Genomic DNA, 14,890 nt, shown 5'->3' with positions numbered 1-14,890 from the left:
ATGAAGAGAGGACTTCCCCGAATCCCGAATCCCAAGCAGCAGCAGCCTGGCAGGCAGGTGTCTCCCCACAGCCTCACCCCCCCAGTACCTGCTGGGGTCCAGGCCGCTTGCCTCTCTGGGCCTTCTTTGTGGGGGTGGGCCAGCCGTCAGGGGGCCCCTGGTCTCTGGGCAGGCAGGCACTGGCCGGGAGGAGGGCAGGCGTCAGAGCGCCGGCGCCAGCTGTGCCCTCAGCCCCGGCCCGCGAGGCCCACTGTAGGAATAGGCCTCCAAAGCTCGGGTTACCAAGGGGACTCCAGAGGATTTCAGAATAGCCTGTGCCCTCACCTGGGCCCCTCCGTGGCACGCTCCTCGGTCCGGGGGTGGGCAGCCAAGTGCCCCACGGCTCCATCCTCTCCCCCAGTGTGCTCCTCTGGGGGTGTGGGGGGTCCCTGTACCCCCTCCCAGGAGGCGCTGGCACCTTCTGTCCCTGCAGCTGGAGTGAGCAGAGGTGGGCTCTCGGCCCTTCGACAGAAGAAGCGGGAGATGTTCTGAGAGTCCTTGAGCGCCGCTGCGGCCAGGAGCTGCTGCTTCTTGCTGACCCGGGCCTTGGCAGCGGGGCTCCTGGCCGCCTTCTCGGGGGAAGGCCCGCCACCGTGAGCACCACTCCCGGCGACCTCTCCTCCGGGCCCGGGGAGGAGCTCCGTGCGGTCCTCGTCCCGGAGGCCACGGGGCCAGCTGGGCGGCTCCGGCTCGCCTCCCGGCTCCGGCTGGGCGCCTTGCTCACTGGCCTGTGTCTTCGCCATCAGCTCAGTGGCCGTCCGCAACGGGCAAGAGCCTTTGGGGAAGCCAGCGCCCACTCGCTTGGGCTTGAACTGTGAGGACGAGAGAGGCTTCGGACCACAGGCCCCTTGAGGGTGCTCGCTGGGGGGGCCCCAGGTATGGGGGTTCTTGGGAGCGGGGTGGGAGGGGGGACGCTGGGCAGGACAAGGCTTGGCGGTCGGGCGGATGTGGGAGACGCGAGGGCCTGCCCTGGGGTGCCAGGGCCAGGGCTGTGATGCCAGGAGAGAGCAAGGGGCACCTGGCCCAGGCCCAGGCTTGGGGTGGGCACCCGGAAGCCACTCACCGAGTATACCTGGGAGGCCGGCCGGATGTCGTACTCCGTGGGTGCTGGGGGCTCGGCCTGGGCGCTGCAGCTGGTGGCACCACCTCCCACGTCGTAGCACTGCCCTTCTTTGGAGGCTCTGTGGATCTCAGCCACCTGGGGCCGGGCGGGAACACCGGGCTAGCTCCTGACAGCCCCAAGCCAGGCTTTCCACAAGTGTGCCGTGGCCCGTGGCTGCAGGCAGCTGGACAGTGGACGAGTTCCAGTCCTCACCGGGGCTGGCTAGAAATACTCCCAGCCGGGAAAGAGGGGCAGTGGGGCTCCCCTCCTCCCTGCCCCTCCACCCAAAGCCCACCTTCCTCAGCACGCTGGCCTTGTACAGGTTGGCCACCTTGGCATTTCGGAATAGCTCATGTTCCAGCTCCACGGCCTTGGCCTGGAGGTCAGGTCTGAGGGCAGGAAAGGGGTCAGGTGTCAGGTGGGCCACAGGCCCCTCCCTCTTGGTTTATCCCTGGGGACCCTGGAGATATGGGAGATGGCTTCGGGGCCTGGTGGGAATGGCACTGGGCACAGGAATTCGGACCTGGACCGCCTGGGCACCCGTGGCTGACTGTCCCTCAGTAGCGCCTAGCAGCCCCTCAGTCGTGGCCAAGCCTGCCCCCCTGGTGGGGCTGTGGAGACCCGTAGCCCCGGGAGCGAGATGGGTCACAAGTGGCAGAGAGATGGCCAAACCGGCCAGAGGGCTGGGACTCCTGGGGTCTCCACAGGAACAGGAGCTTGGGGAGGCCCCCTCGGCCCCCAGACACTCACCCATCAGTGGAAGCTGAGGCCTGGCGGTTACTGCTCAGCGCCTCCTCCAAGAGCCCCAGGCAGTGCTCACGGGCCTGCACAGGCAAGGGAGCCGGTCACACAAGTGCAGGCTGGGGAGAGCTTAGGGGGCAGGGGAGAGCCCGGGGGCCCGCCTCTTACCTTCACGGTGAGCCTGGGGAGCTTCCGGCTGGAAGCCTCCTTCAGGGGACAGCTCTCATCTGGGGAGAAGAGGCAAGCTTCCACCCTGCCTCCTGCCTGGGCACCCCACACCCCCACCCCAGGAGCCATCCTCCTGCCACGTCCGGGAACAGCCCAGGGGATGTGTCTACACTCACCCGGGGGCACGAATTCTTCTATCTTGGGGTCTTTGCCCTGGAAGGTGACATGAAGAGCCACTGAGGCACCTGCGCCACAGCAAGACAGCTCCCAGGCCAGCGCCAGAGAGGGGCCAAGAGGTGAGCAGGGGACACCTGTGACCCCACGGAGCCCCGCCCCCTTCACCTTGCGCAGGCTCATCTGCTTCTGGTAGAAGAGATTCCACTCCCGCTTGTGGGCCTCGTCTCTGCCCTCATCCCCGCTGCCTCCAGAACCTTCATCGTACCTAGGGGACAGGCTGGCCGTGAGCGGTTCTGGGTCTGGGCTTTGCCCTTCTGTCAAGCATCTGCTGGGGCGGTGATGTCTCTGACGCCCTGGCAGCTCGGGGCAGCATGGAAGTCCTGGCCCCAGCATGGCCCCTGGGGTGGGGCGGGGAGGGGAGGTGCTTATGGCATTGGGTCACCTCTGATCTGGCCCTGGCACCAGGCAGAGAATGCCAGACTATTTCCAGGGGGTTTGGGCTTCTGGCCTCATGGCCCCTCACCTGCTAAAGCCCCCATAACCCCTGCGGCCTCCCTCATACAGCTCAGGGTCAAAGCCATTCCCCTGGGAGGGCCCAATGCAGGTCTTGCTCCAGCTGGTTCTCTGCTCCAAAGCGTCCAGCTGCTTCCTCACAGCCGCTGGGTTCAGGCAGTGGTCACAGCCTTTGGTGCAGGCGGGGGGCGCATCCCCAAAGTACTTGGCAATGGCAGCATGGCGACACCTGCAGCAGGCGGAACGGCACAGGCAAGGGGTGAGGGGCCAGCAGGCCAGCACTGTTCACCCAACCTCTAAGAGCAGTGAACCCTGGCTGAGCACACCTAGTGTCCAGCACCGCGGCGGGCAGTTTACATGAGCCTCACGAGGCCTCGCTGGGGGGCCCACTGTGCAGAGGAGGACAGTGAGGTGAAGGAGCTTTCTCAAGGTCACGTAACACGTGTCAGAGGAGCCAGGGCAGGGAGCCTGCTGTACCCTGCTTCTCCATGGGGGGCTCCTCTCCCTGGCCACCTCTCTGTCCTCTGGCACGGAGGTGCCTGGGAGGAGCGTGGTGCCCGGGAGGAGCGTGGACCCTGGGTGTAGACGCCGGCTGCTGCTGAGGCCGTGTCCAGAACACACCTGAGCTCCAGGAGCCTAGGTGCGCGCGCCCACAACGTGGTCAAGCAGAGCACCAGGCCCTCGGGTCACATAAGGGCTGAGATGATGCTCTCAGGTGTGTCCACTGCGGTGTCCAGCGTACAGCAAGGGCTCTTATTACCCCTCTCCACTCTTTTCTGGGGGGGCGGGGGACAGCAGGAGGTGGCGCCACCCCACCTCCGTAACTCTGCTTCTGTCTCCTGGTGACCTCTTCCTTGTTGTCCCCAACAAGCCTCTGCCCAGCCCAGTGTACACAGCCGGACCAGGGGCTGCCTGAGAGCAGGAACCGGGCAGGGCAGGGCTGGCACCACATGCGAGGCACTGGTGAGGGTGGCAAGGAGGAGACGCAGCCTTGGCTCACATCTCCCACGGCCCTGACCCTGCCACAGCCCCTGGGGGTGCCTGTCTAGCTGTCTCTCCTATGACCCCCACAGGCTGGCAGATGCAGAGGCCCAGGAGGGGCTGTGGCACTATCAGGGCCATTACACATGGCCACTGACCCCACAGGAATGTGGCACGGGGTGGGGGAGCCCGAGAGGAGATGCCGGAGCAGAGGCAGGGCTGTCCAGGTACCACATTCCAAAATAAGAAGGGCTGGCGTCACTGCTCTAACCAGAGCACCTCTCAATGTGAGCACTGCCTGAGGCTGCAAGAAACACTTTGAGCAGCCAAGACCCCGATGATGACACAGCCCCTAAGAAGTGTGGCTGGCTGACCTCTGGCTGAGTGGAGGACAGCTGGAGCCGGCAAGGAGGCTGCGGCAGCCACCAGAGGGCGCTGCTCCAACGGAACGGAAAACTGATGTGTAACTCATTCCATCGCCCAAGTCTGTGCAACCACACAGTGGCTGCCTGTCCTGCCTCTGGGAGGCCGGCATCCAAGTGGCATGGCCACAAGGCTGGCTTCCTTCCCCCCACCTCCCCCAAGCCCTGACTCACTGGGGTTTTGTGCTCACACTCAAAGGGCTCCATTGACAGCTAGCAGATGCGGGCTGGGGTCGGCTCCTGCCCTGCTCCGAGCACAGCCCGGTCTGCTGGGGTGGCATGACCAGCCAAATGCCAACGAGCCCTGCTAGCCACTGGGCTCTGAAGTCTGCCCCTGACAGCTGGGCCAGGAGTGTGGAGACAGCCCCAGTGGACTCCGTCTGGCAAGAACCAAGATCAGCAGTGTCCTCTCTCCCCAGGGTCCTGGAGGCGTGTGAGGAACCTCCCTAGGCATGCAGGCTAAGCGCGGGCCACTCCTAAGTCACCCTAAGTCACTCGGGACTCCCAAGTTCTTCCCTGAGATGCCTCCCAGAGGACTGACTGCCTGGGTGGTCCAGCAGCTCCCCCACTATTTACTTTCTTTGGAGGGAGGGACCTGCCAGGAGGGGTGGACAGGGGCCCAAAGGCGCTCTGGGAGCCCAGGAGCTAGGAGCGCTGCGGGGGGAGAGGACCCCCCCCTCCAGGGCTCAGGTGGAACCTCCCGGGGGGTCATCTTTGCGGGGGCGGGGGACACGACAGCAACCTCCTCTTTCATCAGCTTGCAGCCCAGGCCCAGCCCACAGCGGTTTAGCACACACCCGCCAGGAGGGAGGAGAGGAAGGGCAGCAGCTACAGAAGAGGGCCCTGCAGCGCTCTGGCTCTGCTCGCTCCCGGGGCAGGGAGTGGGCACAGGAATCTGAGGCCCCAGGACCAGTTCCCAGCAGGGATTCCCTCCTTGCTGGGGCAGTGGCGGCTCAACTCCCCACTTGAGCGGCGGCCGGCCGCCCCGTGTAACGTGACACTTGAATCTCCAGGACGACCCACAACAAAAAAGCTGAAGCCAAGACAGCAGCTGACAGCCAGGAGCTGCGCTGTGCTGAGCGGAGGCACCCAGGGAGCAGCCTCGGGTCAGGAAAGAGGCGTCAGCAAAGGAAGGAAGAGGTGTGAGCGGGCGCGGGCGGAGGAGAGGGAGACCCGGAGGAGAGGCGCACGGCGACGGCTGGGCCCCAGCACCCGCGGTCGCCCCCCACACCCAGCACCTGAGTTCACAGGTAAGTGGCACCGGCCACGGAGGAGGGAGGGAGGCAGGGAAGAGAGCCACCAGGGTCCCCTTGCCCCTAGCGTGGAGGGCCACGGGCCACCGTGAGCACGGAGGGGAGGGTGCTGGGGGCCACACTCACTCAGTCTCAGGACAGCCTCCTTTTCAAACCCGGCTGCGGCAGGGGGCACAGACCGAGGCTGCAGCCCTTGCTGAGCAGGCAGAGGGGCCCAGAAGAGCCGCTTACTCGGCAAGTCAGCTGAAGCCTTTTCTATTCAGGGGGCTTAAACGAGGGATTTGGCCTGGCCGGCCTGGCCTGGGAGAGAACTGTCGCCTGCCCCCCGAGCCTCCCTTTTTCCTGGGATTGGGCCCCTGGTCTCCCCCAGTTGAGGAGGCTCAGGGCAAGGTCTGCTCAGCTAGTTCACACCCTGCAGGGCGTGGCAGGACCCGAGGGGTCTCTGCCCAGGGATGTCCTGGGCAAGAACAGCAGCTCCCGGCTCCCGTGGGGAGCCAGCCCTCTCACCGCCTGGTGTCCTCAGCTCAGCTCCTCCCCGGGCCCACAGAGCTCCCCTGGAGCCCCCAAATCTTCCTGAATGCCGTGCTGGAAGCTCGAGGGCCTGACTCTAAACCCAGGATGGGGTGGGGAGAAGGCCACAAGGGTGGCAGTGAAGCTGGGGTATGGACGGCCTTGCCCTCGCAGTCAGCCCTCTGCCACCACCGCCACCGCCACCATAATGCTGACCCCAAGGTGAGTCTTGGGGCAGCACCCAGAGCAGCCCTCTTGGGCAGGGCTGGCTGCCTACCCCCGCTGCATCCCTCTCCTCACACCAGGGTTAAAGTCTCCCGTCCCGGCCCTGCCCCCAGCGAGATGTTTTCTCCACAGCAAACAAGCCAGCACCCAGGCTGAAGTGGGAACCAAGGATCAGAGGACTGGGCTGACCTTGGCTCCACAGAGGCTGTGGGACTTGGCCTGAGCTGGCGGCCGGGGAGACAAGAAGCCCGACAGTGATGGCAGAGAGAGGGGACAGATGTCGGGCTGTGCCAGAGGCAGGGGGTGGGGCGGGGGCACGGCGCTGAGCTACCCCTGCTGTCTCTCACCTGCAGGACGGGCCAGGCAGGTGAGCGGGCAGGGATCAGAGTCCTGCACCCACAGGACATAGGTGGACGGAGAGAGATGGGTGCTGCCCAGCTTCCGGGGCTGCAGGAATACGCAGCAGCAGCAGGATGTGCCCCCCTCCACCCCAACCCCCGATCCTGGAAAGCTCTGGGGCTGGAGAAGGCTCAGGTGCCTACCTCGGGGCCCAGGCAGAGAGGGGCATCGTCCGAAGCCGTGGTGCACGGCAGGTGTCTCTGCCTTGCCAGTTGGGCCTCTGGACGCCAAGACTCTCCCATAACCTTCAATTATGCCTCCTTCTAGTTGTTTCTCAAACGAGACATTGCCCCGGGGGCAAGGGTGGCTGGAAACCCACCTTGACCAAATAACGGGGGCAGGACAAGAAGCCCTGGGGCCCGGGGCCACCAACACACCCTTATCAGTCACCATACACCCACACCAGCTGCCTCTGAAGAGGGAGTATCACTTCTGCAAGGAGGAAATGGGGAGGCTTCAGTACCAAGTGGCAGCTGTCGGCCTGCAGGAGGCCTGCCTGCTCTGTCGCAAGGCTCTCTGTGCCAGGAGCTGCCACACAAAGGCATGTCTGCGAGTCCCTCTGGCTCTGCCAGCCTTCCCCTGGGCCCAGCTCCCTTACCCCCTCCACTGGCTGCCACTCTAGCCGGGGAGCACCCTTGGCAGTGCCGGGCGGGCAGCAGGGAAGCCACATTCACTCCCTCTCGCTCGCTCACCCGCAGGGAGTAGTTTTAGAAGGAGCCTGGTAGACCTGAGATAGAAAGGCTGGAAAAACAGAATTATCAGTATCCCCACTGGGCTTCCCTGCAAACCTGGGCAGGTGGAGGGGACGAGAGGCAGCCAGCCTCAGAGCGCCCACTCTCCCCAGGGGACCTGTCTAGGGCACAGGCCACATGGTCACCTGACGATGGCTGGTTATATCGGGCACCAGGCATCAGGCACCCCTTGGCCTTGCTTTAAATAGCAAAGCCCGCTCGGGCCCCGCTGGAATGTGCTTCCGCCCCCTTAGGAGAACGAGGCCCCTCCAGCTCCTCCAGCCCCCACTAAGGCTCCTTCTACTCAAGACCAAGCTGGAAATGACAAAACAGCAACAGAAAAGCAAAGAGGGCTTCAGCCCTTGGGGCAGAAGAGCCATGGCCAGCAGCCCCCCTCCTGGTCCCGGGGCAGACAGTGTCCCCAGAGGCCAACTCAGGTCCCCAGAAGCCCTGGGTGTCCACATCCTTGGCCTGATGCTCTTCCCAGAATGGGGCCCGGTCCCCTGGGCATGAGTTGGCAGCCTTCTGACTTCATAAGCCCTGGAGGCCGGCTGACTTTGGAGGCCATGCTGCTGATCAATGGCCCCCCCCTTCCTGCGCAGCAGCTCAGCCCCATCTTCCTCCTCCCTGCTCTGGATGTCACGCCCCTCGGACCGACCGGGGTCTCCAAGCCACCTCGCGCTCACAGTCCTCACCCTCTGCCATCCTCCTGGGTCTCTGGGTGTGGGGGACACAGGTGAGAAAGCCCCCGGGCCACCCGCCCTCCGCGGCTTCCTCTTTCAAGAAGAGGCTGCATTAGGCAATGTGGGCAGGCACGGGGCCAATCGGGCTGAAAAAGCCAGACTAAGCACAGGCGAAGGCGGGAGGGGAAAGAGCCAGCTCTGGAGCCCCACGCAAGCTCCCCCGGGGCCTTGGTCGGCCCACCCGTCCCTCCTCCAGGAATGGAACTGGCAGACAGGCTCCCGCCCTGGAAACTGGGGAGCGGGATGCCCGGAGCCCCCAGAACAAGGGAGGGGATGACCCTCTTGTGCACGCCTGCCCCACGGGTCCGCGGGACGAAGTCTGTCCCATGTGACCAGAGGGGAGGGTCCTGTGCTCAGCAAAGAGTTCATGAACCTGAAACAGAAAGACACGCGAGATCTGTCCCCCTGGTGACACGTCACAGGTGGTTCTGGAAGAGCAAGTGTGGCCTGTGAGTGACAAAAGGCTGTCCTCCAGACTCATACGGGGTGAGGCCGATCACCCAGAGCCCTGGTCCCTGCGCTGAGCCCACTCCACTGGAGGGGACCTCGGTGGGCTGACTCATCATGTCCATCAAAGAGCAGGCTGCCCGAGACAGGCCCCCATGGAGAGACAGCGGGGCAGTGCTGCCAGGCCTGTCCCGCAACGTGGCCTCAGAGAAGTCACTTCCTCTGTCTGCCCTCAGTTTCCCCATATGCAAAAGAAAAGAGGCAGGAGTGGCTGACCCGTGAAATCCGAGAATTCTATGCTTCCCAGTACACTGGAAAACTGGGGTCCTGTTTGCAGAAAGGTGCTGACCTGGGGTGGGGCGAGAGAGCCAGCTCGGCGGCTCCAACTCCAAGAGCCGCCCCCTTTGCCAGAAAACCATCTAATCCGCCACGGAGCCGCCATCTGCCTGCCACCCCGTCATCACTTTAAAAACAGTCCCATCTCCGGCGTGGCCCACCCTCCGCCACCTAGACCTCACACACTCCACACATCCCGCCAAGGAAGGGCCGGGAAGACCCTGCCCAAAGGTGTCTGAGGCAGGTCACAGTGCACAGGGGGCTCCGATGGCCCCCAAAGGCCGCCTCGCCTCTCCTGCACCGGCCAGACCTCACCCAGAGCAGAACCACACGTGCTGGGCACTCCCGGGGCCAGGCCCAGTGCTCGGTCCTCCCAACAGCCTCCAAAGTCGGGCGCCTCATCGTCATGTAAAATGCAGAAGAGCAACAGACGGCAGAGACCAAGCGACTCACCCGCGTCACAGAAGCAGGAGGCCGGAGGCCAAGCCAGGATGAGTCCAACGCTGTTCTGGGGGGATAGTGACCAAACGGGAGCAGTTACCTGGCAGAGAAGGGGACGCAGGAGGTGCCAGACGGGTCCTAAGTGGCCGCAGGTGGGACTGACATGGTCACTGGGAGGTCCCATCTTTGGAGGATCAGAGCTGCCCGAGGAGCGGGGCTCCCCACCTCAAGCAAAGGCCGCAGGCCAGCGGGAGGGCAGGGGCCGGTGTGGGGCAGACGGCCTTCCACGTAGTTCTAAGGCAGCTACGCTGTGGGGACAGTACCGGGAGTGACGGGTTTCCCAGACTGCAGCCACCTCCGGGAGAGCCACCCAGAGGACAGGAGGGCCGAGGCGGCAGTCACCAGAGCTGACAACCTGGCACAAGCCCCTGGCCTTGGATTAGCGCTGCCTCGGAGAAGAGGTTCAGGCTGGGTCGGCGCAAGGCTGTCCCTGGTCGCTCTGTGCAGAGGCCACTGGCTCCCTCGTGTCCACCCGTGAGGCGGAGGGAAAAGAACGCTGCATAACTTGCCCTGACTCCTTGACTCGGCCGAGACCTTCCCCTTCGGCTCCTCGGGCGTGCCGGACAGAAGGCTCTTGGCCACGGGGCCCAGAGGGGAGTCTCAGACGGCCTTGGGGAGCGGGTCCAAGCAGCGGTGGGAGGGGCAGGAGCAGCTAAACTCACCATGGGACACCCGGTCCCATCCTGACACAGGGGCAGCTCCACCCTCTCACGGGAGGACCCCTGCGAATAAAGAAGCGGGGCTGGTGGGAGGGGTGGGGGGCTGGGGCTCAGACCACGCCCCCGGCCGGCTCTCACCTACTGGCCAGACGCCCCCGGGAGCCTGCTCTTGGGAGAACCTGACCCTTCCACCCCCACAGATGATGAAAAGCAAGGGATCCCTCCACCCCATGCCCTCAATGACCCAGAGGCCACCAGGGGAGCCATGACCGTGCGAGGTACCCTGGCAACACCCAGGAGTGGTGTCTAGGACAAAGGAATGCAACAGTGAAGTCACCTTCATGGTCAGCAACCGTGGCTGACCTTGGCCGGCTCTGCCAAGCACCCAGCGGCAGGGCCTGGGGCTCGGCGCACCCCACCCCGGCCAGGGCAGTGCCAGCGAGCTGGGGGCTGAGGGCTGCCAGGCCAGGGGCCCGCCGGCTCCCTTCCTCCCTCGTGAGCCCCCGGGCTGCGATGGGTGAGACCTGGCAGACTCGTTCTGCGGGCCGGGCGGGTGAGAGGGCGGATCTCTGGAGCCAGCTCTCTCTCCGTGGGGCCTCCACGTCCTCTCTCTGCCGGCGCCACAGGAGGAACCAGGCAGGGATCCGCACGGCATGACGGCGGCCGACTTTGTGCAGGAGATACACTCCGTATGGGAGAGGCTGCTACTCAAGCTGCAGAGGCTGCCCCAGGCCGAGCCCGTGGAGATCGCAACCTTCTCGGTCCTTGTCATTTTCGCAGGTAAGTTGAGGCTCCCAGAGCCTCCTCAGGCCCATGGCTCATCCTGGCATCAGGAGAGAGCATGGTGCCAGCCAGAGGGGTCCCTCAGACAGTGGAGGAGAAGCAGAGGTTCCTTGGGGGGAGCCAGAGGACTCCCCTGATCCTGGCGCGCTGCTCCAGGGCAGCCCTGGCACCCCAGCCCAGGGAGGAAGTGAGCACGGGGACGGCAGCTCTGCTCCCCAGACTCAGGCGTTTCTGACACGAAACTGACCTTGGGCGAAGCTCCCCCGCACCCGCAGAGGGGCTGCTTTGGAAGGGGGGCGGGCATCCTCCCTCTCCTCCCCCCCCCGCCCCCCGGTTTCCTGTGCTCTCTGCTCCCCCCACCCTGCAGCCACGGTCGTGCTGCTGCTGCTGGTGGCCATCTGCTACTGCTGCGTTCAGTGCTGCTGCCCCGATCGGAGAGGCAGGAAGGTCCAGGTGCGACCCATGACCCCACTGAAAGGGACAAGGCGATGACCAAGGAGGAACGGGACAGGAGATCGCCAAAGCCATGACGCGGGATGTGGGCCTGGCCCTGCAGCCCTCGCCCCCCGCCCCCCCACAAAGCTCCTCGGCCCCAGCTCTGGCCTAGCCCTGGACTGTGACACCGAGGCCCGGAGCCTCACCGAGGAAACAAGGGCCGCTCCGGCCACAAGACTCTCACTTGCCCGGGAAGCCTGGGTGCTGAGGAGGAGCCACTGCTTCTAAGACAGAAAACCGCCAGGGAGTCTTTGTCTAACTGCGCTTTGAAACAAAACACAGAAGCGGGGTCCCCATATCTGGAGAAGAGCCCGCACCCTGGAGAGCTGGTCCTTGGGCTCCCAGGCCGAAGTGGAAGAGAAGCCGGCCAGTCAGAGGGACTCTGCACAGTGGCTACCAGGTCACAAGCTCCCCTGAGAGGGGCCACGTCAGTGCTCTATGCCAGTAACTGGCCTGTTTCTTTCCCAGTAAAAGCTTTTGGGTTATGTGTTTCTGTGGTGCCCGACTCCCTGGGTTGGGCTCTGGGCATCGGGAGGGTGATGTGCCAGAATTCCAGGGGTGTGGCCAGGGACTGTCCCTTCTGGGCCTCTGCTCTCCCTGTGCCCAAGAAAGCCGGAAAAACACACAGGCAAGAACGCCACGGAGGGAGCAGACGTGACCGAACCAGGGGAGGGGTACGAGGACATTCCTGCTGAGCGCCAGCTGCTAACAAGCTCCGCCTCCCAGATGCCCGTCTGCTTGGCAGGGATGGGAGGCTGTGTTGCCCCAGGCAGGTGCAGGGCTCAGGAATGCCACTCCACGGGCACCACTGCCATTAACCGCAGCCGGCACACCCTGTCCTCGCAGGCTCAGACCACTGGGTCTTCCCAAACTTCCACAGGAAGAGAGGCGAGGCCCCTGCTACTGCCTATAACCCACAGCCCTGCCCCTCTGCCCTCTCCCCATTGTGCGCCCGCCCAGCCATGTGAACGGAGGTTAGTGGTGTGACCTCCCTGAGCCACGCTTTCCCCCCTGTGAAGGTGCCCACTTCCTGGGGTAAGCTTGTGAGGACAAACCAAGACGGCCTAGGGCGAGCCCCTGGCCCAGCGCTGCCCATGTCCTGAGAGCTCCCCAGGTACGAACCATTGCATCACTACCTGGCCCTCAACAGGGGGCCGACCCAGAGCAACATGAACCCATTTCCAGCACGGATCCTGCCAACACGCAACGTGAACCCATTTCCAGCACGGATCCTGCCAACACGCAACGTGAACCCATTTCCAGCACGGATCCTGCCAACACGCAATGTGAACCCATTTTCAGCATGGATCCTGCCAACATGCAACACTGCCCTGCCTCCTTCTCTCTATTTCCTCTCCCGGGGAACTTTCCAGGTAGAGCTACAAGCCCAGGAAGCATGGGAGGGGAGGCAGAGTGTGCAAGGTACCTTCCCCACTGGTGCAGCCTGTGCCCTGGCTGCCTGGGGGCAGAAAACGGGGAGCAGCGAGGGGATGCCAGCCCCTGCTACTCCCCTGCCACCCCCCCCCCCAGGCAGGCAGGAGAAGCCGGCTCTCTGGCTGGTTTCACTTCCGGATGCCCAGGGACTTGTTTGACGGGTTTGGTTTGGGTTGAAGACTCAGAAAGGAAGTGCTTCCATACCAAATAAAAGAAATTCAAGAATCTGTACACTCCACCCCCACCCACCCCCCCCAAAAAGAATGGCGTTCAGAAAAATAATGATGATAATAATAACAACGACAGGGAGGACAAAGACGGGCTAAATCCACCCAGGACGAACACCTGCTGGGGCACTGTCTCAAGCATTTGGATGCAGACAAATTCATTTGACTGTCACGATTTCAACGCCATAGGTACCATTACGATCCCCACTGTAAAGATGAGGAAATTGAGCCTTCATGACACCCAGTAAGGTGCCTAAATTCAACCAGCTACTAAGTGGCAGCAGAGCCGGCCTCTAGGCCCTCCAGCTGCAGCACAGATAAGGCTCTGATTCCATTATCCACCAACAGCCAACCCCACATCCCAAGTAGCCACACCCCAAACTCTATCTCAAAATAACCTCCCAGGGAGTGAGTGCGGCCTGAGCTAAGAGCTGGGGTGGGGCCCAACAAGCTCTCCCTCCCAGAAGAAAAACACAGGGAAGGTGGGAGGAGCCTGCTGGGAAGCCCCACCTTTTCCAGGCCCAGCACCAACAGCAGGAGGGTCCCCAGGAAGCCTTCGGTTCAGGAGATGCTCCAATGGGGCAGAGCAGCCCGGCTCCTGTGCGACTTTTCCTTAATCAAACTTCATCAGCATCGACAGTACCCTTCCTGGAGTTCCCGCTGTAGCCCAAGGGGATTGGTGGCACCTTGGGAGTGCTAGGATGCAGGTTCAGTCCCCTGCCCAGCACGGTGGGTTAAGGATCCCGTGTTACCACAGCTGTGGCTAAGGTCGAGACTGCAGCTCAGATCTGATCCCTGGCCCGGGAACTCCATCTGCCCAGGGGCAGCCAAAAAAGAGAAAAGAACATCATTCCTGAGGATGACTGAGGGTGAGCCTCTTTTCTAGAAAAGACTCAGACTTCCTGGTCCAGCTGCCAAGAAGTGGGGACCACGGGCGGCCCAGGGCACCGACAGGCTGACGGGCAGTTCATTTGCATGTTCCTCCCCGAAGCCGGTCAGTACCTAACTGCTGGGTCCAAATAACATGCTGTCCCTGCCCTCAGGGCGCACACTGAGCCCTACCACCAATGGCTCCCCCACAGCTGTCAGGCCAGGCCCCAGGCAGGCTCCGATTCCCCAGGTTAACCAGCCAGATCTCTTCCAGCACAACAGCAGCCTGACACGCTCTGGCCAGTCCTCTGGGGAAGGGGGTGCGTGGACAGGAGGCCAGAACCCCCCACTGTGGGAAAGAACAAACAGACGGCCACGGAAGGGGCGGCTGTCACATGTGGAGAGAATGTCTGGCTGCCACCCTGGAGCAAGCCACAGCAGTGTTTGCCTGTGGTCACTGCCACAGCGTCCTAGCCAGTCCCCGCACTGATCTGCCCAGTCTCTGCATGTCACCCTCCCCTGTGGCCTGTGCTCCACCACTGACTGTGGGAATTCCTCACCAGGGTTTCACTCCACACTTCGGATCTGTGCATTTAGCTGTCTGCACCTCATGCCTTAAGGAGAATCTACAGGAGAGCTGCTGGGGCAAGAATCTCATCAGCAAAATTCAGCTGAGAGCAAACAAAATGGTTTTCTGCTAAATCTGTTTTCCCAAACATTAACATTTGAAAGCAATCTACAAATCGCAATTTTTTTTTTTTTTTTGTCTTTGTCTCTTCTAGGGCCACACCCGAGGTATATGGAGATTCCCAGGCTAGGGGTCCAATTGGAGCTGTAACTGCCAGCCACACCATAGCCATAGCCACAGTAACGCAGGATCCGGCCAACCTACACCACAGCTCATGGCAACGCCAGATCCCCAACCCACTGAGCAAGGCCAGGGATCGAACCCGCAACCTCATGGTTCCTAGTTGGATTCGTTAACCACTGAGCCACCATGGCAACTAGGAGTGTAGGCCAGTGGCTATAGCTCCGATTGGACCCCTAGCCTGGGAACTTCTATGTGCCGAGGGACCGGCCCTAGAAAAGGCAAAAAGACAATGCATTTGCTTGTGGATAATAACAAATTGCAGA

The 14,890-nt window shown here is 63.0% G+C and overlaps 2 protein-coding genes across 4 annotated transcripts in view; one reads left to right on the top strand and one right to left on the bottom strand.

The window, feature by feature from the left end:
* Nucleotides 1-14,890, bottom strand: part of RECQL5 (RecQ like helicase 5) — a 37,892-nt gene that overhangs the window by 1,451 nt on the left and 21,551 nt on the right. For 2 of the 3 annotated variants that reach the window (XR_007131898.1, XM_047758219.1), the window contains exons 9-17: nucleotides 2,751-2,969; nucleotides 2,393-2,492; nucleotides 2,227-2,263; nucleotides 2,051-2,109; nucleotides 1,892-1,965; nucleotides 1,437-1,530; nucleotides 1,103-1,237; nucleotides 325-851; nucleotides 89-179 (exon numbers count right to left, since the gene is read on the bottom strand). Coding sequence is in view for 2 of the 3 variants with exons in the window: in XM_047758219.1 (XP_047614175.1) it covers nucleotides 89-179; nucleotides 325-851; nucleotides 1,103-1,237; nucleotides 1,437-1,530; nucleotides 1,892-1,965; nucleotides 2,051-2,109; nucleotides 2,227-2,263; nucleotides 2,393-2,492; nucleotides 2,751-2,969 (1,336 nt within the window). In the remaining variant the exon portion in view is untranslated. The remainder of the gene's footprint in view (nucleotides 1-88; nucleotides 180-324; nucleotides 852-1,102; nucleotides 1,238-1,436; nucleotides 1,531-1,891; nucleotides 1,966-2,050; nucleotides 2,110-2,226; nucleotides 2,264-2,392; nucleotides 2,493-2,750; nucleotides 2,970-14,890) is intronic. The other variant, XM_047758220.1, reaches the window with a different exon arrangement.
* Nucleotides 10,591-11,710, top strand: SMIM5 (small integral membrane protein 5). Its single transcript, XM_047758224.1, has 2 exons — nucleotides 10,591-10,727; nucleotides 11,098-11,710. Exons 1-2 carry the CDS (start codon nucleotides 10,601-10,603, stop codon nucleotides 11,220-11,222), a joined length of 252 nt encoding a protein of 83 aa, XP_047614180.1. The 5' UTR covers nucleotides 10,591-10,600; the 3' UTR covers nucleotides 11,223-11,710.

Source organism: Phacochoerus africanus, chromosome 14 (genome assembly GCF_016906955.1).
Source record: "Phacochoerus africanus isolate WHEZ1 chromosome 14, ROS_Pafr_v1, whole genome shotgun sequence".
Classification (NCBI taxonomy): domain Eukaryota; kingdom Metazoa; phylum Chordata; class Mammalia; order Artiodactyla; family Suidae; genus Phacochoerus; species Phacochoerus africanus.
Note: the sequence above shows the minus strand (reverse complement) of the source record. Positions and strands in the feature narration are given on the sequence as shown.